The 25,050-nt window shown below is 37.5% G+C and overlaps 1 protein-coding gene across 4 annotated transcripts in view; it reads right to left on the bottom strand.

The window, feature by feature from the left end:
• Positions 1–408: 408 nt before the first annotated feature.
• Positions 409–25,050, bottom strand: part of UMAD1 (UBAP1-MVB12-associated (UMA) domain containing 1) — a 218,042-nt gene continuing 193,400 nt past the window's right edge. For all 4 annotated transcript variants that reach the window (XM_014739042.3, XM_014739041.3, XM_070264521.1 and 1 more), the window contains one exon: positions 409–2,315. In XM_014739042.3, coding sequence (XP_014594528.1) covers positions 2,058–2,315 — 258 coding nt within the window. In that variant the 3' untranslated portion in view covers positions 409–2,057. The remainder of the gene's footprint in view (positions 2,316–25,050) is intronic.

Here is a 25,050-nt window from a genome sequence, read left to right as displayed (position 1 = left end):
TTAACCTTTCTATGCTTCACGTTTCTCTTGGGTAAAATGGAGTTGGCTGGTTGATTTCTAATGTTACTTCCGGTTTTAAAATAGCAACATTGATTTTTATACAGGATAAGAAAATTAAAACAGCCATTTTCATAATATTTTTGTTAAAAATAGGTCATTAACACTGGCCCTTACTAAATTTTGTGATGATAGGGATCTATCCAGAGATGTTCATGTGATACCCCCAAATCTCTCCAGTCCTATTAAGCCAGGATTAGTGATCTTACCATTTTTCAATTTTATTCCTCAAAACTTACCTATAAGAGGAAATTTCATACTTTTCTCTGCACTACACAAACTGTTTGCATGCAGGTATGAATAATGAAAAGAAAACCATTTTTCTGGATCTAAAAATAATCAAAATATCAGTTTATTTTAATTCACATTTATTTAAATATAATAATTTTTTGTTGACAAATTAAAACACATATGCATATTTATAACATGTTTGTTAGACATAAATATAAATGAAATGTATGAGTATTTTAGAAAAATTTAACACACAGACAAATTGATGAAATGTTTACATTTAGCTTTAAGGTACATTAACACGGATATTGAAAAGGATGTGCTTTTACAAAAACTGCTATAAAACGTTCACATTTGCATTAGTAATAAGTCACATTTCCTAGACTGATGTTCTGTGAAAACTATGTAAAGATCTAATTGACTCATTCACCTCATATGGTGACATTGTTTGTAAGTGAAACATATTTTTGTCAATAGAAATGTTCATTTAACTTTTAAGTAGTATATCATTTTTATCAAGACCACGCTACATTTATTAATACAACATGCATAACATTAAAACTTGAATAGTTCAGGTATCTTTATGCACAGTATTTAGTTTTGCTATGGTACTCTATCTTTGAAAAATATACTTAAAATTTGGCACAGAATTAATAAATTGTATTGCTCCTAATCAAAACAAGTGTGATTTAAATTTTCCATGGCATAGTCAGTACTGTATCACAATTTACCTTCCCTTTACAGTTTATTGACCAGTGGCAGTTCTTTTCTCTTTTAGTTGAAATAAATAATGGCTATTCAAGAACTAAAGGCTCTATCTAGTTGTTCTGCCCACACTTTAATTGGAAATGAGTTGATTTCAGTTTTTCTAGAAGTAAAACATTTCCATCTGCATTGTGGCCAACAACTTTTTAAATAAGGGTCTTATCAGCAATAATATTTATCATTGGGTGATTGTTTTTAGGAGGCAGAGAGGTTGAAAGGAAATGCCGATCTCTTCATAAATGGGGAACATAGCAAATGCCAAGTGAGGCAGAAGCAGGGAAAGTTCTTCGGAAAGCTGGTGAGAGAGCGCACTCTGAAGCAGCAACGAGGCAGAAAACAAAGGCAGAACACAGGACTCGCTGAAGGTGGAAAGGACTACACGGGTTTACAGAAACCGAAATTTATCACTCAAAAGAAACAGCGTCCAGAGCAGTGATGGCATTCTTGTATCAGCAAACTACCACTGCTTTTTAGGAAAAATTTAAAATGTCCACATCAATCTCTCAATCAAGACAGGAGAAGTTAAGCTAACAGGCAAATTTTTTTCTGAATTCATTCATAAACACTGTGGAAGAAGAAAAGGAATAACATTAATTCGAGCTTCCTCCAAACTAGAGAAGAGAATTCACACTCCCTCTGAGCGTAGACTTCAGAGTTGTGGTAACTAAGAAAAATGCCACAGTTCTTTTTCACAGTTCTTCTAAGATACCTCTGAGGTGTTATATTTTGAGAGATCGGTTGACGGAATCAACTCCTTTCATAAAACCTTGATAGCCTAACTTTTATATTTATTATTTGGAGGAAAGGAAGTAGAACTTAAGTTCAGTTTTTATACAAATACACTTTATTCTAAAAAATAGAGCAATGAACATAATATTATTTTCTTTGCTTTATGATCCTTGCTTTTCTGAGGGTTTTTAAACAGCGAAATGGCAAGGAACATCAAACAAGTTAAACAGGCAAACATTTGTTTTAAAGCTGTTAAGGTGCAAACAGACTTACAATTAGGAATCACAGAGCACTGAATTTTCAAGAGTGAAATCATACCAAAACCGTGATAAGTTTTCGCTGACATCATAGGAGAGTAAGTGGTCTGGAAGGTCACTGATGGTGCCCTGCACGGCCAGCACGTGCGGGGCCAAGGTGAAGGGTACGTCGCTCAGAAGCTCAGCCATTAATGAGTTGTTTTCCAGAGTCTGGCCTGCCTTATTTTCCATCTCGGGGCCTGCTACAGTCACACTGGATGAGTTTTCTTTGCCGGTCTAAAAATACATATATATTTAAGTCATTTAGACCTTATGGACTTTGAAGTTTAGTAATGGTAAATGTGGCATTATTATATCAAAATGATTGAGAAATGTGGAATACATTAATATTCCCAGATTAGAATGCAACTATTTACTTTACTTGAGAAATACCTCCATTTAAAATGAATCCTAAACCCTACTCTTACTCAGACTGACGACCCATGGCCCCCTCAGATACAAACGGGCCTTCTTACTAGTGCCCCAGCCCAGATACTATCTACAAAGCCTGTCTCTGCTTTTCCAAATCCGACATAAGCTTTCAGGCTCTAGAGAATTCCCAGCTTCCCTGTGAAGTCTTATATCAACATAGTCCGAAGTGACCTTGCCCACTTCAGAACAATTATGGGGCAAATTGCCTAGGATATTATTTGGTATTTCTTAAATGTGTCCTTGCTAGTTGCTGTTTCATATGCACGTCTTCTCCCCAACTAGAATCTAGGGTCCTCGAGGGCAAGCAATCCATTTGACATATCCTTGTATTCTCCACTTTGCACACTTTACTGCTTTACCCTAATATGTATTTGAGAATTTACCACTAATGTGTGCCCTAAGTAGTGAGTGAGTGCCTGACTTTCACTGGAACTAACATGTTACGTAAGTTATTCAGATAAGAAGAATTGATATATCTTGTTCAATTTCTTTAAAATTGGTACATCTTGGATACAGTAGTTTACCAAATAGACATGTACTAGGGTGTTCGTAACAGCACTCTATGCAAGCCCAAAACTGGAGACTACCTAAGTATGCATCAATAGCAGACTGGATAATAAACAGAAGTATTTACAGCAATGAGAACAAATGACCTGCCACTACAAGTGGCTGAAACCTACCTCAAACCAGCTTAGGCAAAAATTTACTCCCGCCCCCCACCTGGTCTCGCGCAGAATAAAACCCAGAGTCTTTACAGAGGCCTACAAGGCCCTTCACACTCTGGCCCCCGGTACCTCTCTGCCCTTATCCCCAGCGAGTCTGTCCTGGCTCGCTCCTTGCCGGTCCCACTGCCTCCATGCTGTTGCTGGGGCGCACCCAGCCTGCTTTGACCTTTGCTTTTCATTCCCTCTGCCCAGGAGGTTCTTCTCCCGGATATACACAGGGCTGCTTCCCTCACCTCCTTCCAAGTTTGGCTTTCATGTCACCTTCTACGCGAGGCCTTCCCTGACCACCTTATTTAAACCGTATCCTGCCCCTCACCTCCTCCACTCCAGCACAGCCTGTCTCCCTCTCCTGCTTTTTTCCTTTCCACAGCCCTTAGGTTATATAATTTATTCTGATTATCACCCCTTGGAAGCTTAAGGAGTTTTTGTCTCTCATGTTCACTGCTGTATCCCAAATGCCCAGATCAGTGTCTAGTGCTCGGTAAATATTTGTCAAATGGATGAAAGCAGACATGACTTTTGCCTAATGGTTATAAATGCTGATAAATTCTTTAAGTCTAGAGGAGAATGATTTTCTGTGTAAAAAGCAACAATTTTGTAAAACTTTTTATTGAGGTGTAAAATACAGAAAAACGGTACACTGTAAGTGTACAGCTTGCTAAATTTTAACCAACTAAACACCTGTGAGCCACCATCACCCAGATCAAGAAACAGAAATGAGCAGCTTCCGCAGCCCTCCTGGTGCCTCCTTCAGTCACGATCAGCCCCCTGCGCCCTCAGTCACCATCCCGACTTCTAACAGCATAGATTAGTTTTACCTATTTTTGTATTTTAAATGAAGATAATCATACATTATGCACTCTTTTGTTTCTGGCTTCTTTCACTCAACATTATATGTATGAGATTCATCCACATTGCTGCATGTGGGATTAAAAAAATTTTTGAAGAACATATTGTCGCAGAGGAGATACATTCTGACTATCTTAAAAGAACCACTTTGGTTGCTGTGTTGACAGCAGACAGCGGGGAGAAGGGTGGACAGGGAAGGAAGCAGGAAGACCCCTGGGAAGGAGAGGTGATGGTGACGTGGATTCGGGTTAGGGTTATGATAGTAAAAGTGAGACAAAATGGTTGGATTTGGGGATAGACTTTAAGGATAAAACCAATAGGATCTGCTGATGGAAAGGATGGTGGGGTATGAGAGCAAGAGCAGAGTGAAGAATGAAGCCAAAGTTTTTAGACTGAGCAGTAAGTATGGAGTCTCCACCTCCAGGGATGGAAAAGAGTGTTGGGGAAGCCAGCTTGGACAGGAAGATCAAGAATTCAGTTTTGGACGTTCCAGGTGCCTAAGAGACATCCAAGTGTAGGCAGGGGGATACAATTTGAGTCTGGAGCTGGGTGAGATCTGGTGGAGAAAATTTCCTTAGAGTGTGTTTGAAAGAGGATGGGGGGAGGGGGGTCGGCCCTGTTGCCCAGTGGTTAAGTGTGCATGCTCTGCTTTGGCGGCCCAAGGTTTTGCTGGTTTGGATCCCGGGCACGGACATGGCACTGCTCATCAGGCCACGCTGAGGCGGCATCTCACAAAGCACAACTAGAAGGATCTACAACTGGAATATACAACCATGTACTGGGGGCTTTGGGAAGAAGAAGAAAAGAAAAAAAATTGGCAGGAGATGTTACCTCAGGCGCCAATCTTAAAAAAAAAAAAAAAAAGAGGATGGGGGAAAGAAAGTGAAGACAAATGAGAACAAACAATTTTTTGTACATGTTATGCTGTAAATGGGAAAAGAGATATGGGCGAGTAGCTGGAAAGAGATGTGGGGTCAAGGGAGGTTTCTCTTGATTTTTCTTTTTGTTTTTTAAGTCGGGAGAAATAATGGTAGTTTATATGCTAATGTGAGGAAGCTCTTAAGAAAGGAGAACTTCGTGGAGATTCTCTAGAGAAAGAACTGCTCTCCTCACAAAGCATCCCCCAACATCTAGAACAGAGGCCAGCAGGAAATATTTGTTTAGTGAATGACTTCAAATTAATGAAGTTTCCGAACACATCCCTGCCAAGAGCTGTCTTTAACTTCACTTGAAAATAACACACCAGAGTACTTTCTTAGGACTGCAGCTAGAACAAGTGTAACCACACCCTGTTATGACAAAGCTTATTAGAAAGGCCCATGTATGCAATGGACAGAACCTGCCTCCTGAAACCTGACTGTGACTTAAATGCCGAGTGTCCCTGGTCTGACGAGAGCACTGGGATCAGTGAGTACTGATGCCACAATTCCAGCCTCGGTAAAACACATCACTAGACACAAGTTTCCTCAAGATTACGGATGCACCAGGGCCCTGGTTACTATGGAGCAGCTCGGCAGAGTGTTTAAGAGCTCAGATTCTAGAGCCCGACTGCTTGGGTGCAAATGCAAGGTCTCCTGCTTATATAATAAGCAAATGGCCTTGGGCAAGTTATTTAACTTCTCTGTGCCTCAGTTTCCTTAGCTGTATTATGAAGTCAATAATAGTACCTATGTCATAGGATTGTTATGAGGGTTAAATGAACCAATGTTCCTAAGCAGGAAGAATAATGCTTAGCACATGTTAAAATAAGTGAATAAATAAAAACTTTAGGAATGTCACATCCCACTTGGCTTTAGATAAAGTTGAGGATCCATCTTTTGTTTTTGACATTCACTGGTGGTTCAAATAATCTTACCTTCCCCTCTCCTCTGATATCTTGCCTTCTCTCTTAATCTCATATGCAAATGTTCCCTAGCTCTGTTAGTCTCATCTCATACTTGAACTTTCTTCTCTTTCTTTCTTGTGCACAGAATGTTCTCCAGCTTCAATAGCCAAATCATCTCCTTTCTTAAACAAAAGCATTCTTGAAATCTCACCTTCTCCACAAAGAGGACCTGTAGCACTTTGCTTCCCAAATACACAACTTCTAAGGTTTAACTCTCTGGCAGCAACATTTATTCCTTTGTTCATGCTTTTATTAATCCTCTTTTCTTTCCTTCACAAATCATTCTTATCTGTCAGAGCGTAATTCCTCAAGGACAAGACTATCTAGGATAATAAAGGAATTGAGTCATGTGGTTTCTGGTTCAAGTTCTCCTGATAAAACTACCATATAATCTGAAGGGGGCTGCTTCATCCACCTGGGCCTCAGTTCTCTGTTCTGTGAAATGAGTGGTGAGGGACAAAAGATGATGATGATGAAGACAACGACTGGCAGAGATTGAACACTCACTTTGTGCCAGGCTTCATCTAAACTGTTTAAGTGTTTTCACTCATTTAAGTCTGACAACAGCTCTCTGGGAGGTGTTCTATTATTAGTCCCATGTTAAAAACAAGAGGACACTGAGGCACAGAAAGATTATGGAAGTTGTCCTGGGTCACACAGCTAGTCTGTGGTAAAACTGAGAATCGAACCCAGTGCTCTTTAATGCTCTGCATTCTAAGATCCTGCCCACTTCAGACATGCTTTGGATAGATTGGCTGGCTGAATGAACAAGGGCCTTGAAAATTTAGGGGACAGTATTAGAAAAAAAATGAGTTACTAACATAGCATATCCTGGCTTAATTTAGAAGGAAAAAAAGATTCTATCTTTTACCTGTAGGAAGAAAAGACTGAGAAAATCATTAAGGTGACAGATCTGAGACTGAAGAAGGGATGGAAAAGCAACCGTAGTTTAAGAGATATTTATCCCTGGGAATGAATCGACCCAGTAGTGTGGATAAACCATGGGGAAAATGCGATGGACAGTGAAACAAGATTGTCTGAGTGGATCATTATCGAAACAGAGCGATAGGAAGGTAATGGGCATGCGCTATAGTGGCCTTTCTACCTTTGTATATGTTTGAAAATTTTCCATAGTAAAAAGTTTCCAAAAATTAAATTAACTTTAAAAATACCATGGACAAAATGTTCCACCAAATGCCTCCTAGAAGGATCTGAATTTCAGCTGTGCTGTATGTATGACTCCAGCATCTATCTCTTAACAGTTGGCTAGAGTGCAACGTTACAGTCTCCAAGGAGGCTGCCTGCCCTCTTGGCAGCAGGGTGAGTGCCATGATGCAGCTGCTGTTGGCATGCTGAGAGCTGGAAGGGGAGGAATTATAAGGCAAAACAAGAGTAAGTCACAAAGAAAATGTGAGTCAAAATTCAAGGACCCCACACCCACCAACCCCGATCAGTAAGTCTCTAGCTTGGCAGCCAGTGGCAGCAGAGGTGGGGGCTGAGCGCTGAAACAGGTGCACGAGTTCCCCTGCAAAAAGCAGCTCCTCTCTCAGACACAAAGCCTTTCAATTTTTCATTTGCATAATAAAATGGGTCTTTAAAGGGAAGAATGAGTATGTTAACCACAATGGAGCAAAAAGAAAAGAATCAATTAACCTTATGGTTAATAGCCAGATTTTTAAAAATTACTTCAAATATTATATTCATAAAGCATATTCATTATTTTTGTGATTAATCCTGTTCACAGAAATGCTGCTATGATAATGCTCTTGAGTATAAGTTCCTTCATATAATCTAACTTTAATACTTGTTTTCACATTAGCGTTTGCCCTTACATGGTTTAAATATGAATATACCATGTCAGAATGGTTTTTTAAATCTTAGGGAGAAAATAAATTTCCCTATCTTTATCATTACAACAAACGAAGTTAACAATTATGTTGTCATGTTTGTATAAAAATTATTTCTTGTTCATCAGTTAACCTGTTCAAAAATGGATAGGCCAAGTTTACCTTGGGTTCCTCACATTCCATTATCTTTATTTCAAATAATTCAAAGAGGTTTATAGGCATTATTCCTCCCTTTCTTGCAGAGAGGCTGTAAAGACTCATGAGGTTCAATCTGTAAAATCTTCTCAGAGCTTAGGAAAAAATACACTCCAAGAACACAAGGCACAGAACATTTTTTAGTAAAAGCTTAGAAAAATGAAGTCACTTTCCTAGAGCAACAGAAGGTTAGTGGCATCCTTGTGAACCTCTCTTGAGTGTTTGAAAGCAAGGAAATGCAGGTTTAAGAACAGATAACTACATTTTCCTAGCACAAAAGCCCCAGTAACCACCATGAAATCTATTACGGGATGCCAACTTTGCAAACCCGCTAACAATTGGAGACTTCATCTTCTTAGCCATACCTGACTAAAGTATGAATGTTTTGTTAATATGAACATCACCTATATTTGGCATCTTTTAAAACCTGCTTTTTTCTGCAACTGGTGCCTCAGATAAGTAGAGACAAAATAGTGTCCTATAAAAGCAAAATATTGAAGCATTAAAATTTAGAAACCAGCCTTAACCAAACAGTAAGAGAACCTATTAAAAGAACATGAAACCAGGTATAAAACACCCATCTAACACATTCAATTTACATGCAAAGAAGGTAGCTATCTCACGCATATTTCTAGGGAACAGAGTTATAGTACGGAGAGGTAATAGCAAGCTCAGGCTGTCTGTGCCTTTAAATTCTAATGTCTATAAATAAAAGACATGTTCCTTTGAACAATAGCCTGAACAGGCAACACTGTCACTTTATCTCCCCAGATAACTATCCATTCTATTCTGGCTTCAGCTGCTATCCGCTTGCATTACATCAGCATCTTGATGGGGGTGGGGTGGGGGGCAAATCCGAGTCAGAAGCATCAGGGGACAAGAGGTTAGGAGAAGGTGATCCAAGTAATGGCACTGTTAAGGCAGTACTCAAGCTTCTTATTTTTTCTAAGAAGCTAGCTGTTAATAAATGTCTGGCTAGCTGATAAAAGCCCAAGGATCGGTCTCTTACACCTACATAAGTCCTAAGCAATAGTCTCCTTGCACTCGGGAGAAATTTTATTGTGAAGGTAGAGACTGTTTCCTATTTTTCTGCATATCCCCACTGCCCAGAACAATAGTACCAGAGCACAGAACAAGTGCTCATTAAATATTTTTGAACAGCACTGAATCTGGTCCCATGGTTTCTCAGATACTCTAGGCACCCCACACTTGATTTTTTAAATTGAGGGGTTAAGCCAAAGAAACAAACAAAAGGCCAGAACACTTTACCACTGATACAGATAAACAGGTGGAAGAAAGCTGAATTTACTGAAAACCTATGTGTTCCATGTGACCTGGGCTCCTGGTTCAAGGAAGCTCTATATTTGAATAGAAACTAAGAAGCTACCTTAGAAAATAGATATTTTCTTTACTCCCTTTCCTTTCTGATCTCTGACATCATTTACATTTTGGCTCATGGTTTTTTTTTCGGTATTTCTTCCCTTTTCTCTTTTCTTTTTTCCCTCAGTACTTCCACCTGCTTGTGCTCCCTGCTTCTCCCATCTTTCTTTAAAAAAGAAAAAAAGTTCTCCTGACTTCCTCTTTTCAGAACTCCAGCTAAATGCATACAAGTGAAGAAGGGGAAGTGAGCCGGCTGTCACTTGCTTCTGTCATCTGTTCCATGTATTCTTGGAAAAGTGGCTTGACTAAAGCCGGAAAATCTTCTGTACTAGCCAACTAGATGAGGGGGGATGGGGAGTGGAAAGAGGAAAGAGAAGCATTTTAGGAAAGGAACCAGCAAGAAACAGTGTGTTCAATGTGGGGATCCTGTTTAATGCTGGTTTTGAAAATACAAAAGGCTGTTCCAGTGATTTTTTAAAAAGTTATTTTAAAAGTCAGTTTATAGAAATTCATGATCTTTAACCTTAAGCAGTCCAGACATCTCATATTTTCCCAGCAGGCCTTCCTCCCTCATTCTCTCTGGCACATATTTCATCCTTTCTCTTCTCTCGCCCTGCATCACCACCTTCCTCCCCACTGTCAGCAGGGGGGCTAGCCTCCTACTTAACAGAGAAAATAGGAAGCATCAGGTGAGGATCTCCTCTACCTGCTGCACCCAAAAAACTTATCTGCATTTGCACCCATTTGTGCTTCCCTCCTGCCGCAATGAGCAAGTTCCCCTCCTGCTACCCGAAGTTAGTCCCTCCCCTGGTGCTCCGCATCCATCCTGTCCCGACTTTTCAAGGACACGGCTTCATCAATTTAAAGGTGTCTCCTGACTGCTAATCTTTCATATAATCAATTCACCATTTACCGAGAATTCTCCTCCATCTATATCGCCCATTGGCATCTCACCCACTGAGCTCTCACACTGTCTACTTTTTTTCAGAGCCAGGCTGACACCACTGTTGATACTCGCTATCTGCTTCACTCTTCGCCCACTGCAATCTGCCTTCTAGCTCTGCCCCTCTACTACACTGCTTCCTCCAAGGTTACTAATAATCACTCTTTTGCTAAACTCAGATGTTTTGAAGTGCTAATCTTATATGACCTCTTTGTTGCACTTAAGACTGGTGACTCTCTGAGTTTTTATTTTTTGGCTTCTGTGTCACTTAGTTTGCCTTCTATTTGTCTATTCTTTTGTCTATTTCTGAAATGATGGTGGTATTCTCCAGGGTCTCATTTCTGTTCCTTTATTTCTCTTAGTCTCAACGCACTTCCCTGGATGAGCTTCTCCACATCCATGGTGCCTACGGCCCTACTCCTCCACTCCCGAAAAGTAGATAAGAATGGAGATATGTGCATGCATCGACACACACACAATGTCGAACCCAGATTTCTTTCTAGAGCTCTTAACCAAGATGTTCAAATCCTATTACGTATTTTCTTTTGGATATTCATTAGGGATTTTAAACTCAACATGTTCTAAACCTAGCTTTATTTCCTTTCCCAACTCTACTACAAACTTAATGCTCTCCTAATATTTGCTGTATCGGTGAAGGTTGCTAAGATGGTTGCCTAATACAGAAACCTGAATTATCTTTGACCTCTCTCACCCTCTCACTTCCTCCATCTAGTAACTGACCGAGTCCTGCTGATTTTGATGTTTCTAATGTCTCCTCAAGTTTATCCATTTCTCTTCAAGTTCGCCATCACTCTCCTAATGCAGGCCGTATGCCCCTACGCAACATTCTCCCTATCACTGGTGATAGCTAAACCATATGTTCTTCCTTGCTTAAAATTCCTTGATGCCTTTGGAGAACAGAACAAACTCCTTATCGTAGCACATAAGGTATGACTGGCCTTGCTTACCCCTCCAATTTCTTTTATTACCATTCCCTCAACTCCATCCATACCAAGCTATTTGCTATTATCCAAACATGCTAGCCTCTCTAGCTCTGAGCCTTGGCTCATTCAATTACTTTTGCCTAAATTAGGATATCTTTCTCTCTTCTTCGACTCCCTTTATCTTGCCTTTAGGATGCACATCAGGACTCTTTTAGAAAGATTTCCCCAAGCAACTCCTCAAACCTGGGTCAAGTGGCTGTCTGTGTATTGCCATAATAGCCTGTGTATGCCTCTCTCACAGCATAGATCATACTGGAAAGAATTCTGTGTCACCCTCCTAAAACTATGGGCAGCTCAAAGCCAGGGACAATAGCTTTCAGTTCCATTTCCCTAGCAATCCCAGCAATGCCTGGCTGATAATAGGTGATCAACACATGTGTACCGAATGACTAAATAATTTAAATTTCTTCATAAATTTTATATTCAAATTTATTCAGAATAAGCTAGGCATTATTATGTTGATCCTAAATTTCTGCATTTTTTTTTTGTTTCCTAACAAGATTTTACCAACTGTTTTTCACATTATCACCAACATGGTGAACTATGGATGGTATTAAATACAGATAGAACTTAAAAGTAGTTTGAGACCCCAGCTACATCTATTTCCTCAAGAATGGGAGGGGTTGCTCTTGACTTGCCAAATGAACAACTTCACAAATATGTCTCCCAATGGAAGTTCAATGAGGTCCTGCTCAAATGTAGATGAAACTGGGAAATATTTTTACCATACACCCACCCTCCTGTCACGGAGAGAGAGGAAGAAGCTAACCTTATCTACTCCAAATTCCCCTTAATCAACTGTCTGTTCAGACTGCTACTACAAACTGCCATAGACTGAGTGGCTTATAAACAACAGTAATTTATTTCTCACGGTTTTGGAGGCTGGCAAGTCCAAGATCAAGGCGCCAGCAAACTCAGTGTCTGGTGAGGGGCTGCTTCCTGGTTTATAGACTGCCTTGTTTTGGCTATAACATCACATGGCAGGCCCAGGATCACTCTGGGGCCTCTTTTTAAGGGCACTAATCCCTTCCATGTGGGCTCCCCTCCATGACCTAACCACCTCCCAAAAGCCCACCTCCAAATACCCTCACACTGGGGAGTAGGTTTCAACATATGAATTTTGGGGAGACACGTTCCCCTGAGAGCATGAACCTGCCTTTCACAGCTCTTCTCTCCCAGGAACCAGTATTTCTCCATAACTCCAAATGTGGTCCAGTCTCAAGGAGCTGCAGTGTAGCCTATGCTTGGGAGCAGGGCTATGGGGGACAGCCCAGAAACAAGGTGGGAGGACTAGGTAAGCACTGGAAGGGGAGGAAAGCCTCCGAGATCAATAGGAGGGTAGGAGAGGGAATGGGTAGATAAATTCTATTTAACTTCTGTCCACCTCTCTTAAAGAGAAAAGCCTCTTTCTTACTTCTCTGGTTTCCATAAAAAGGGATTTTTCTCTAAGTACCTTGGCCTTCTGCCCCCCCGCTATTCCTCCCCAAGAAGGTAGACTGAGTGACCTGGTTGGTCGATGACAGCCATAGGTCCATGTTTCTAGATGGAAGGAGCTAAACCATCCAAGGTCCTGAGGCCTGGGGAGAGTCTCTTTCTCCTTCTCTCTCTACTTGGACCAAGGGAGACAAATAGCCAGAGTCAGAGTGTCTGCTGTGCTGACTTAAACTTTCCCACAGGTGTAGACACAGGTGACCTTATTGGTCTTATTGGGAGTGTGGAAGTCCTTTTTAGCTACTACACTAAGCTGCCTCCTCCAACCTAGGCTGTATTAGTCAAAAGCGAATCATCTTGTTTCTCTGTTTGCTGGCTCTTTGGTCTTATCGCTCCATTGGCCCAGGATGCAGGTGAGGAAAAGGGATGCCCTTTATTACAACATTAAAACCCAGCCAATTTCTACTTCCCAAAGCAATAACATTTACACCGAAAAACAGAGGCATATTAACCACACCAAAACAAACAAACAAAAACAACAAAGTCATGCAGATATTAAATGACCTGGAAATTAAAAATATAATAAACTAATGGTTTTTAAAACGTACATGCCCTACAGTACTCCATGAAACAACTTACTGGTATGATTTTAATGGTTTCGTAATTCATTTTAATCTGTGGGATCAGAAAAGTTCTAATCAAAATCTTGGAAAAATGACAACATTTGTTTAGTGCTTTACGCAGTTTTCGAAGTGGTTTCACATACACTATTTCATTTGAGCCTCACAACCCCCTAAATTTGATAGGGAAACCATTGTTTCTATTCTCACCTTCTGAGGCTTAAAGTTTAGTGACTATCTAAGATCACACCACTAAGAATTGGCAGAGACTTGTACTCTGGGTCTCCTGACTTAGAATCCAGTGCTCCCCTCTGATGTAAAGGCCAACATCAAGGGAAATAATTTTAAAGCTTACTTTTCTGGTTGTATTTTTTTTAAAGGACTTAAGTTTAGCAATTTCCCTATGGACAAGTGTTGTCTGAGGTGGAAGATGAAGGTCCAAAAATGCAGACTATGCCACTGTAGGAACAGGGTTTAAAGCACCGCTTCAACTCAGCATCCTATCTCCAGGTTAGACGTGCCAAGCTCGATACAGTATGTAACAGCTCAGAAAACCACAGCATCTGATCACAGCCGTGGTTACACAACGGCTTAGGCTTTTGTGCATGAATTCTTCAAGCTTATTATGTATACCACAGGTCTGAAGAATTTGATATCCCTTATTAGTCACACTGGATTCTACTTAACTTCCCATTTATATAGCTTTATTGATGTTAAATATCTATTCAACTTATTCAGAATGCAATGCAACACAATCATATTTTTTCCAGATAATTTCAAAGGAAAACAATGAAAAGTGATCTTGCACATCTCCTCAGCACACTGAATATTAATTTCATTCAAATGAATGATTTTCATTTTGTAAAACAATAAAGTACTTCAACCGTCTGTATATACAATAAGAAAGGAAATGGAATACTTTCTATTTTTAAAGCTGGTAAGAAAATATAAATACATTATACTCATTTGTTTTTACATAATTAGATAGACATCACTTATAAAATATTGATTAAATGGAAATAAATAGCATAAGATACTAGCGGGAAATACAAAAAGAAAGTAAATCTAAAAATACTAAGTTGTAGCTACATGCTGTTTTTTTTGGCATGTGCTTTGATGGAATGAACATTTGACAAATTCATAACCTAAGTATAATATATATTTTTAAGAACAAATATTTAGATATTATTATAAACAATAAAAATGTAATTATTTCATGTTAAGGTGGTTGTTTGAAGACAGAAAGCTAATCTGTTTTGCTGCTCTTAATTGATACTGAAAAGTTTATATTGTCATTGTTTCCACTATTATTATGCAAAAACATAAATATAGAATTTTCAGTATGTAGTTAGAATTGTCATGTCCAGAGGCAGAATTCAAAGACAATTATCGGTAGGACCTCATGTTCACCCTACATAAAAACATGTTTCTAATCTCAGGAAACAAATAATTCTTTAAGAAATGAGAAAATATTGGATAAGAGAAGCCTTATTTTCTTTGTAATTTGAATTTGATGTGTGGAATAGTCCACACTTAAAAATACCATACTTGGTGAATACACAACTGTACGTTTTCATACACAGATGAAAGTGAAAGGAAATGCATCACACCACACTGAGCACAGAAATTATGAAGGTGGGCCAATTAAATTCCACCCAGAGGGCCTATGAGTGATGGTGTGACCCACACTTGCTGCACCTAACCCAGAACTCCACTAGAAAAACACCATTTGGCAAACTGAAAAGGTGGGCAGAAAGCTGTGTCACTCGACCTTGGCTCTCATTTGCAAAAAGGTTGTACTTCAAAATAGAAGATGAGGTTGGAAAAGTAAATACAGCTGTGTTTTCTCCACCCCAGTGTGAGAATGAAGGGGCTGTTCGGAATGGCGAGAGGCAGAGTCTCTTCTTGGTGCGCACTCAGAGCCCAAAAAGAGAGTGCTATGATTTCATTTTATGGCTAACTCAGGTTATTTTTTTATTGTGGTAAAATATACACAACATAAAATTTCTCATCCTAACCATTTTTAAGTGTATAGTTCAGTGGCATTAAGTCCATTCACAATGTTGTGCAGCTATCACCACCATCCATCTCTAGAATTTTTTCATCATCCCAATTAGAAACTCTGTACACATTAAACAACTCTATTCCTCCCTTCCCCCAGCCCCTGGTAACCTCTATCTTTATACTTTCTATCAATTTGCCTGTTCTAGGTACCTCATATCAATGCAATCATACAATGTTTGTCCTTCAGTGTCTGGCTTATTTCACTTGGCATAATGTTTTCAGGGACCATATATGTTGTATCATCTATCAGAATTTCATTCCTTTTTAAGGCTGAATAATAAAATATTCTGTTGTATGTATATAGCATATTTTGTTAATCCATTCATCTGTTGGTAGACATTTGAGTTGTTTCCACCATTTGGCTATTGTAGGACAATATTTTAAAGCTGGAGTAAAATCAACTAGATCGAAAACCTAGGAAATAATTCCAAAGGGATTGTCAGGATTCAATAAATATAGGAATACAGGATACTTAAGTATGTGGAAGCAAGTTGGCAAAAGCCTGCAGGAAACAAACTATGGTTCCTGCTTATTTTGTGTTATCAATTTGTTTAGGTACAATAAAGTTGTACACTTTTATAATCAGACATTGCTTGGCTTTAAAAGTCATAATTAAAGTAAGGCTTGCCAATTGAATATTTTATGAATTAAAATCTGAGTATAATTGATGGCATTTCAGTCCTGCTTGAAACAGCTCCATAATCTCTCAGACCTTCCATGCACAATGTAACGCTCCACTGTAATTCTTTTGTGTGTAATCGTAAGGGCACAATTACCTGCTCTTGGGAGAAGTCTACCCAACAAAATAGAGAGTAAACAATGCTAAGAAATGATTAAAAATGAGAAGTCACAATCATATCCAAAAGAATCATGAGAGGAAAATTTAAAATTCACATATCTTAATAAATTTTTAAAATTTTATTTAATTAAAAAATTTAAACGTCTCAATAGAGTAACAAACTTTATGTACATGCCCTTGGAATTGCTCAAAGGAAAAGACACAGTGAGGCTTAAAAATGCTTTCAGATTAACAACAGAAGTTGACTAATGTATAATCAATTCTCAGAGTTACCCTTTTTCAAGATTTCTAAGTTTTTAGGGAGAAGGAAGGTAATCATCAGAATATATACTGTTACTTGTACATCAAGTTGAAAATTAATCTGCAAGACTTAGTAGAAAGAGCACTAAATCCAAGTTCCAATGACTCCTGCCTCTAGCTTATGATGCGACGTTAAGCAAATCATTTAACCTTTCTGTTTTCAATGAACTCCTCTGAAATATGAGATGATTGGACCTGATGATCCAGCTTTAAAGTTCTCTGATTCCAAGTAGACTCAGACTCCAATATTCTGCACTAGTAAAAATTCTTAAGGAAATAACACCAATCAATATAAATAATAACTATAGAAAGAAAGTATCGACTGATGGGTGTATATCCTGAGAAGAAACTCATAGCTCAGAAGGTACTCCAAACGTTATGAAAAGGATTCCTATCTTGGAAGAATACTTAACTTCACACTGCTCTTGATAACAAACAAACAGTTAGGAGTCAAATAAAAATACAGAAATGTGCCAATGTTCTAACAAGTTATGGCCTAAAAACCACAGATATAATTATTAAGAACTCAATGTATTTTCTCAGGTCAATGACTCCACAATAGAGATGAAATCCTACATATTTGCTACAAATATATATAGGAAAATTATTATAATAATAGTATTATGATCAGAGTAACAAATTAAATTAACCATTAAACATTAAAATTATCTTGAATATCAGTGATTGAAAAAAGCAAATTTAGTCATAGGAGCTGAACTCTGGTAAAGAACAGTACTTCGGAGCACTTTCAAGTTGTGGAGTTTCTATTATGAGAAATGTCTCTAGGAAATCTGGACAGTTGTGTTCTTCAAGATTTTTTGTTTTAATTCTATAAATGGCAAGATGACACACAGAATTTTCCTGGAGTTCGTGGCAAAATCTGGTAGAGAAAAGGGGATTAAGAAAGATGTAGGTGTATGAAAGAAAGCAATTCAGTGGAGGGGGGAATGACTGGTTGTCAGAAGTGAAAGCGCAGAATCCATCTGCTAACGGACAGAAACAGAAGGTGGGACGTGACAGCGAAGAGCTTCATAGAGTTCCTTTGTGGCCGCCAGGTGACTTCACCACGGGCTGGCCTGGTTTTCACGATGGCAGAACCAGGGAACAGCAAGGTCTCTCAAAGGGTGGGAGGAAGAAGGAACATCACACTCTCTAGGACCCAGCCGATTGCTTGGTGGTTCTTGGTAAGCTGAGCGCTAGTTTTCAAAGGTCTGATATTTCACCTTAGTTTCTAAGTAGTCCATTTTCCGAACCTAGTACAGATTTTCCTTTAGCCTTCTAGAAATAATTGCTATGGCTTCAACTGCCAAAGTGGCCTAAAAATAAACACCTGTAATTTCCGAAAGGGTTCTTAAATGTATGGAATCTATACTCAGAGTGCAACAGAATGTCTGCTTTCTCTCCCATGCCTTCTTTACACGTGAGTTGATAATGGGAATTCTCTGAAGAAACTAAATAACTTAGGGTCTACTCAAGAGGGTGGAAATAAGGGTTTAGATAATGAGCTCTGATATATACTAATAAGTAAATTATATTAATCATTACTGATTCTAATTTTATTAAATACCTATGTTTGCTACCACAGATATCAGTTCACATTTAATGAGCACTTATTTACCAGTCACTGTTCTAACCTATGTTATCTCATTTAATTTCTCCTGTATAATATAGGTACTATTTTCATCTCTACTTATCAGATGGGGAGTACTGAAACACAGAGAATTCAGTCTAACTCTGGAATTGCACTTTTAGCCACTATTCTATGCTGCCTCTAAATCTGACACAGTCTAAAGAAACTTCACTTCATGCCTTAGTAATGTGGTATAATCGTTTCTAAAGAGCAAAAGTATCTTCTTCAGAAAGGGTTGTAGAATACTTTTCTAGTGACACTACTTTCTTTTTATTTCAAAACAAAACAAGCAAACAAAAGCACATGGACTGTGGAAGACACTGATTTTGGGGGGAAAAAAGGGAAAAAACATGAGGTGTCGTATTTTGTGTCATTTTTATATCCAGCTGCACATGCTAATTCTATGTGGATCTTAGAAACCCTGAAATTACAGACTGTTCAGACTATTTTAATCCCTAAAAACACTGTTGTGATGTCTGAATAATATATTTTTTTAAATAACCTTTTTACCTTAGCCAAATATATTCCAGTTAAACTTAAGAACTTCAAGCAACCACATACTGCCCTTTGTTCAATGAAGATGACTTTTCCTGAGACAAGCCCTCTGTGGCCAACCGTCCAGTGACAGGGACCGACTGCATTCAACTGTCCACATTCTCTAGCCTATGGCACTTGGTGAGCAAGGGCAATAAGGTGCCAGGTGACTGGAACCTGGGCTGCAACCTGTTCTCAGAAAACAGAGAGGATACTTTGCCTTTAACAGGCTCAAACACATGATCTGGGTCTACTTAACATGATTCTTGAACCAACTATGCTAAGAGATTATATCACAGGCAAGAAAAGAGAATGAGAACATTTCCGGGTCTCAATATAGTTGCAAACTTCTGGGTGGAGCCTTAAATGTAGGAAAAAAGGGGAAGTACATCATCACTATTTATGCCCAAAGGAGCAGAAATAAAAGTGGTGCTTTCATGCTCAAAGTGTACAGCTGATTTTTAAAAAGCCCGTGAGTGTATTTTATTTCCTATTTATTTAATTGCTTTGAACTAAAACCTAAACAAAAATTGATTAAAGTGATGTAGCTCAAAATAGAAACTTCATGGTGATTGCTTCAGAAGATATAAAAATTATCAGGATCATCAACTAGAAAAAGTAAAGCAAATCACAAGTTTAAAAATAATTTTAAAATTCTGCGTAGACAATCACTGAGAGGAAAACAAAAATATTTTCACTTGCACAAAAATTTACCCAATTGATGCTATTCCTTCAGTTTTCTATTTTGCAACTCAAAAAGCTAATTTGTTTTTGAAAAGATATTTGTACAGACAATATGCTTTTTTGTAGCATGAGCTTTGTACTGTCCCCTAGTATAGTTTACATGAGTTTAAGGAAAATCAATTAACGTAATACAACACATCAATAAATAAAAAATAAAAGCCACATTATCATCTCAATAGTCTCAGGAAAAAAACACTTGAAAAAATTCAATACTCTTTCATGATGAAAATACTCTTAACAAATTAGGAATTGAAGGGAACTTCCTCAACCTGATAAAGGATATCTACAGAAAAACCAAGGTAACATTGGTGAAAGACTAGACACTTTCCCTCTAAGACTGGGAACAAGATAAGGATGTCCACTTTTGCTCCTTTTATTCAACATGTTACTAGAGGTTCTAGCCAGGGCAATGAGGTGATCAATCAATCAATAATAAATCAAAAAATAAATAAATAAAAAATAGCATCGATTGGCAACAAAGAAGTAAAGCTATCTCAATGTGAGGATGACATGATCATGTATATAGAAAAATCTAAGAAATACATCAAAATACTATTAGAACTAATAAGTTCAGCAAGCTGCAGGATACAAGATCTATATACAAAAATCAATTGTATTTCTACACACTTGCAATAAATAACCCCAAAATGAAACTAAGAAAATAAGTCCATTTACAATAGCATCAAAAAGAATAAAATATTTAGGAATAAATTTAACAAAAAAGTATAAAACTTATACTCTGAAAATCTAAGTAAATGGAAAAAATCCCATGTTCATGAATCAGAAGATGGTATTATTAAGATGGCAACACTTTGCAAATTCTTCTATAGAACCAATGCAATCCCTATCAGAATCCCAGGTGATTTCTTTGTAGAAATTGACAAGCTGCTCCTAAAATTCATATGGAATTGCCAGGCACTCAGACTTGTCAAAACAATCTTGAAAAAGATGAACAACATTGGAGGACTCACACTTTCTGATTTCAAAACTTACTACAAAGCAACAGTAATCAAGACACTGTGGTACTGGCATAAGGGTAGACATATTATTCAATGGAATACAACTGAAAGTCCAGAAATAAACCTATGTGTCTAGGATCAACTGATTTTTGACAAGAGTGCCAAGACCATTCAATGAGGAAAGAACAGTCTTTTCAACAAATGGTTCCGGGACAACTTGATAGTCACATACCAAAGGAAACTAGATCCTTATATCACATCATATAATGAACTCGAAATGTACCAAAGTCCTATAAGAGCTAAACCATAAAACTCTGAGAAGAAAACACAGGGGTAAATCTGTATGGCCTCAAATTTGGCAGTGGATTCTTAGATATGACACCAAAGCATAAGCAACAATGACAAAAAATAGATTAGACCTCATCAAAATTATAAATTTGTATGCTGCAAAGGACACTATCAAGAAAGTGAAAAGGCAGTCTGCAAAATGGGAGAAAATATTTGCAAATCATATAGCTGATAAGGGACTTGCATCTAGAATATATAAAAAACTATTATAACTCAATAATAAAAAGACAACTCATTTAAAGAATAGTCAAAGGATTTAAATAGACATTCCTCCAAAGCAGGCATGCAAATGGACAATAAGCACATAGAAAGATGCTTGACATCATCACTCATGAAGGAAATGCAAGTCAAAACCATGAGATACCCACAAGGAGCTACTTCACACCCATTAGGATGGCTATAATAAAAAAGTCAGAAAATAACAACTGCTGGCTAGGAGGTAGAGAAATTGGAACCGTCACACACTGCTGCTGGGAATGTAAAATGGTGCAGCCCCTTTGGAAAACAGCCTGGCAGTTTCTCAAATGGTTAAACCGAGTTATTGTAAGACTCAGCAATTCTACTGCTAGGTATGTACTCAAAAGAATTAAAAACAAGCTTTCAAAAAAAGTACTTGAATATAAATTTTTATAGCAGCATTATTCACAATAACCACAAGGTAGAAACAACCCACATGTCCATCAACTGATGAATGGGTAAACAGAATGTGTTATATTCACACAATGGAATATTATTTAGCAAATAGAGGAATAAAAAGGAATGAAGTACTGATACATGCTTCAACGTGGATGGCCCTTGAAAACATTACGCTAAGTGAAAGAAGCCAGTCACAAAAGACCATATCATATGATTCTACTTATATGAAATATTCAGCATAGGCAAATCTATTGAGACAAAAAGTAGGTTCGTGGTGAAAATTTCACCTTTACTTTTAACAGAAAAAAGCTACATCTTCAAATAAAAAGAATACATATTGGTCATAGTTAGTGTTTATTATTTTCTAAAACACTTAATCAGACTCATAAAAGAAACATTTTCATTCTTTTGCTGACATATTTTTGAATATCATAAATCCATATTCATTTTTAAATTTCATTTAACCTAAAATATTTACATAAACTTGAAAGAAATATTGTAGAGTCTACTACATATAATGTACCTAAAAAGCACTAACACACCTTTGTAAGGCCCCTCCTACCCTGTAATTATTAGTGGCCCAATTCCTTCTCTTCATTTTACTGTCAGCTTCATTCTAGTAATAAGTATCCTCAGATTCATGAACTAATTGAAGGAAAAAAATCAAGCTCTTCCATCTCATTGAGACGCCCTTCCAAAAAGATTTACTTTTCACATCTAATAATTTAAAAAATTTTAATATATTTATGTTGTTTTGATTGATTATATACTACTAATAATTAAAATAATAATGCTGAAGAAATTTTCTAACATTTGGCCTTATCGTCATAGTAAATATATTTTTTTTAAAAAATTAATTTATATCAATATTTTTTGTTGCCAAGAAATATGGTATGGTGATCCATAAAAGACTTTCCAGATAAAGGATAAAATTCTTTGAGGGAAGTGGATGGAAATCTGCGTTCAGGTAGAAAAAGAAATGATGTAAAATTTCTGATTGTTAGCTTGTTCATGTGTTTTTTTAATGATGTCATGTATCAAATTGCTATGGGATCTCAATTTCATTGGATATATTTGAAAGAATGATATAATAGTTTTATGTTTAAATATCAATATTTATAATACATGGGAAATTCAGTCTTTTGCAACTATTAAAGTTATAATAGAAAATTTTTATGACATCTTAAAAATGTGTATGGGGGTACATTGTTGTTAAGACTCCTTTAAAGAATAACTGCTCTAGGGCTGGCCCCATGGCCAAGTGGTTAAGTTCGCACGCTCTGCTTTGGCGGCCCAAGGTTTTGCCAATTCAGATCCTAGGGACATGGCACCGCTCATCAAGCCATGCTGAGGCAGTGTCCCACATAGCACAACTGGAAGGACCTGCAACTAGAATATACAACTATGTACTGGGGGGCGTTGGGGAGAAGAAGACAGCAAAAAAAAAGAGAACAAGAAGATTGGCAACAGATGTTAGCTCAGGTGCCAATCTTTAAAAAAAAAAAAAACTGTTCTAGAGTATATATACAGAATTATCTTCACCTTTGCTAGATATTGCCAGATTGCTCTCTAGAGTAGTTGTATAGACTTATTACTGGGTGTGAGGGTTTTCTTTTGCCCACACCACAACTAAAGGCTTTTTCATCTTTCCCAGTCCGAATGTGAAAAAGGTATCATATTTCAATTTGCCTTTGCTCCCCACTTCTATCTAACACTCCTTGCTTCACTCTAAGCACATCCTCGTAACTCTTTAAGTCTCATCTTCAATACCACTTCCTCAGAGAGGCCTGCTCTGTCCATCCCATCTTAAAGTAGATTCCCCATCCACTTGTTCTCTATCTCACTCCATAGGTTATCTCCTTCACTATATTTATCATGGCCTGACATAGTTTTATCTGTCTGCCTATTTTTATTTTAGATTAGTTTTTGGTCTGTGTCTCCTCCTAAAATGTAAGTTCCATGAGGCAGAGTTCCTGTCCAGTCAATTCTATGAGTATTCTATGAGCAGTATGTAGTGGAACACCTGGCACACAGTAGACACTCAACAAGTGCAACTGCATGAATGAATATTGCAGTGTTGAGCAATGAAGTTACTCAACAGTGTTGAGCTGTTATCCTTTACCCTTCCTTCAGAAGACCCCTCATAATCCACTGAGACCATAGTCCCTGGTTGGTGGCCTTCCTCTTGGCCACATTCCTTAATTTTATTCTGGATGAACTTATATGTGCACACCCCCACAAATGCTTTTGCAGTGAATTGTGTTGAAATGTAGAAAAGATAATATAAACACACTGGTTGAGGGCTCCCAAACTATGCGATCTTGGAAAAGTTACCTTATGTTACCTTAGTTACTTAATCTTCATATGCCTCAGTTTCCTCATCTGTAAAGTGGGAGTAAGTAAACCTACTTAGAACATCATTGTGATGACTGAAGGAGATAACACTGGTAAAGCTCCTTAATACACTTCCTGGAACACGGTAAGTACTCAGTAAACCTTAGTTATTATTCCTTGACAACTATCATGAAATTTGAAAAAGTCAGTTAAGTCTACCACATGCAGTATTAGCCTAAATTTCAGCATAAGGGAAATACTTTATTCTAAGAAATCCAAGTAACATAAAAAATCTAATCATAACTTAAATAACAGGCAGGCTAACATCATTGTAAGAATTTGGCATACAGTTTTTCAAAGAACAAGAGAAATTATTTTATTATCCTTGCAAATTGAGAAAGCAGTTTAAATAAAGCTGGCAGTAAAACATAACAGAATTGCCAGAGTATATATAGCTTTTTAAAAAATCTCCTTCAGAAATACTGATAATTGACCTAATAATTCTAAAAGCAGGCTTGACTTTCTAGTTGTCTTTTCCATTAAGCGTGATGACTAAATAAGAAAAGAGCCAATTACAATTTTTATAATGATTTCCTGGTTTCCAAACCCAAGTGGTATGGATCAAGGCAGCATTCCAGTCAAGATTTCATAAACTTCTTTTTCTTCCTTTAACAATGCTCAGAGAAATAACTTCTTCTAACAAACATTTCAGTAACAGTAAGCTTTATTCAGCATATCCTCTGTTGTCATTTCTGAGACCACCATCTTCCTTGGTGGAAGTACCACATTTGGTAGTGAGCATAATTTTAACCAAACTGTGAACATTTTGGACACCAGACCAACTGTTGGTGTAGGAACTGGAGACTTCCTGCAGTGAAACCACACATTTGTGTAATTTCAACCCAATTACCAAATTCACTGGAATGCATTAAAGTTGCTAAAATGTGTTCTCTTTTTGAAAACAGTAATTCTATGTCATTTTACTTTGAGACAGCAAACTGAAACACTGATTGCCCATAAAGTGTATTTTGATACATTTAGTGGCATAACAGATTCTATTAAATTCAGTTAAAGTTACTGTAGATAAATAACTGACACAGAAACTAGTCAAGCTGAAAGAGGCTTCAATAATTTAGTCAATTAATAATAAGTGTTAAAAATTATAATTAAAAAAAATGATATGCCAGATAGTATATCATGGGTTCAAAAACTTTTAAGAATTCCTCTCCTCATTTAGTAATAAGTTAAAAAATTCCTCATTGGCTTAATTCATATTGGCTCAAACATATCAAAAGATGACTGTCAACTAAAAA

The sequence above is a fragment of the Equus caballus genome, chromosome 4 (genome assembly GCF_041296265.1).
Source record: "Equus caballus isolate H_3958 breed thoroughbred chromosome 4, TB-T2T, whole genome shotgun sequence".
NCBI lineage: Eukaryota > Metazoa > Chordata > Mammalia > Perissodactyla > Equidae > Equus > Equus caballus.
Note: the sequence above shows the minus strand (reverse complement) of the source record. Positions and strands in the feature narration are given on the sequence as shown.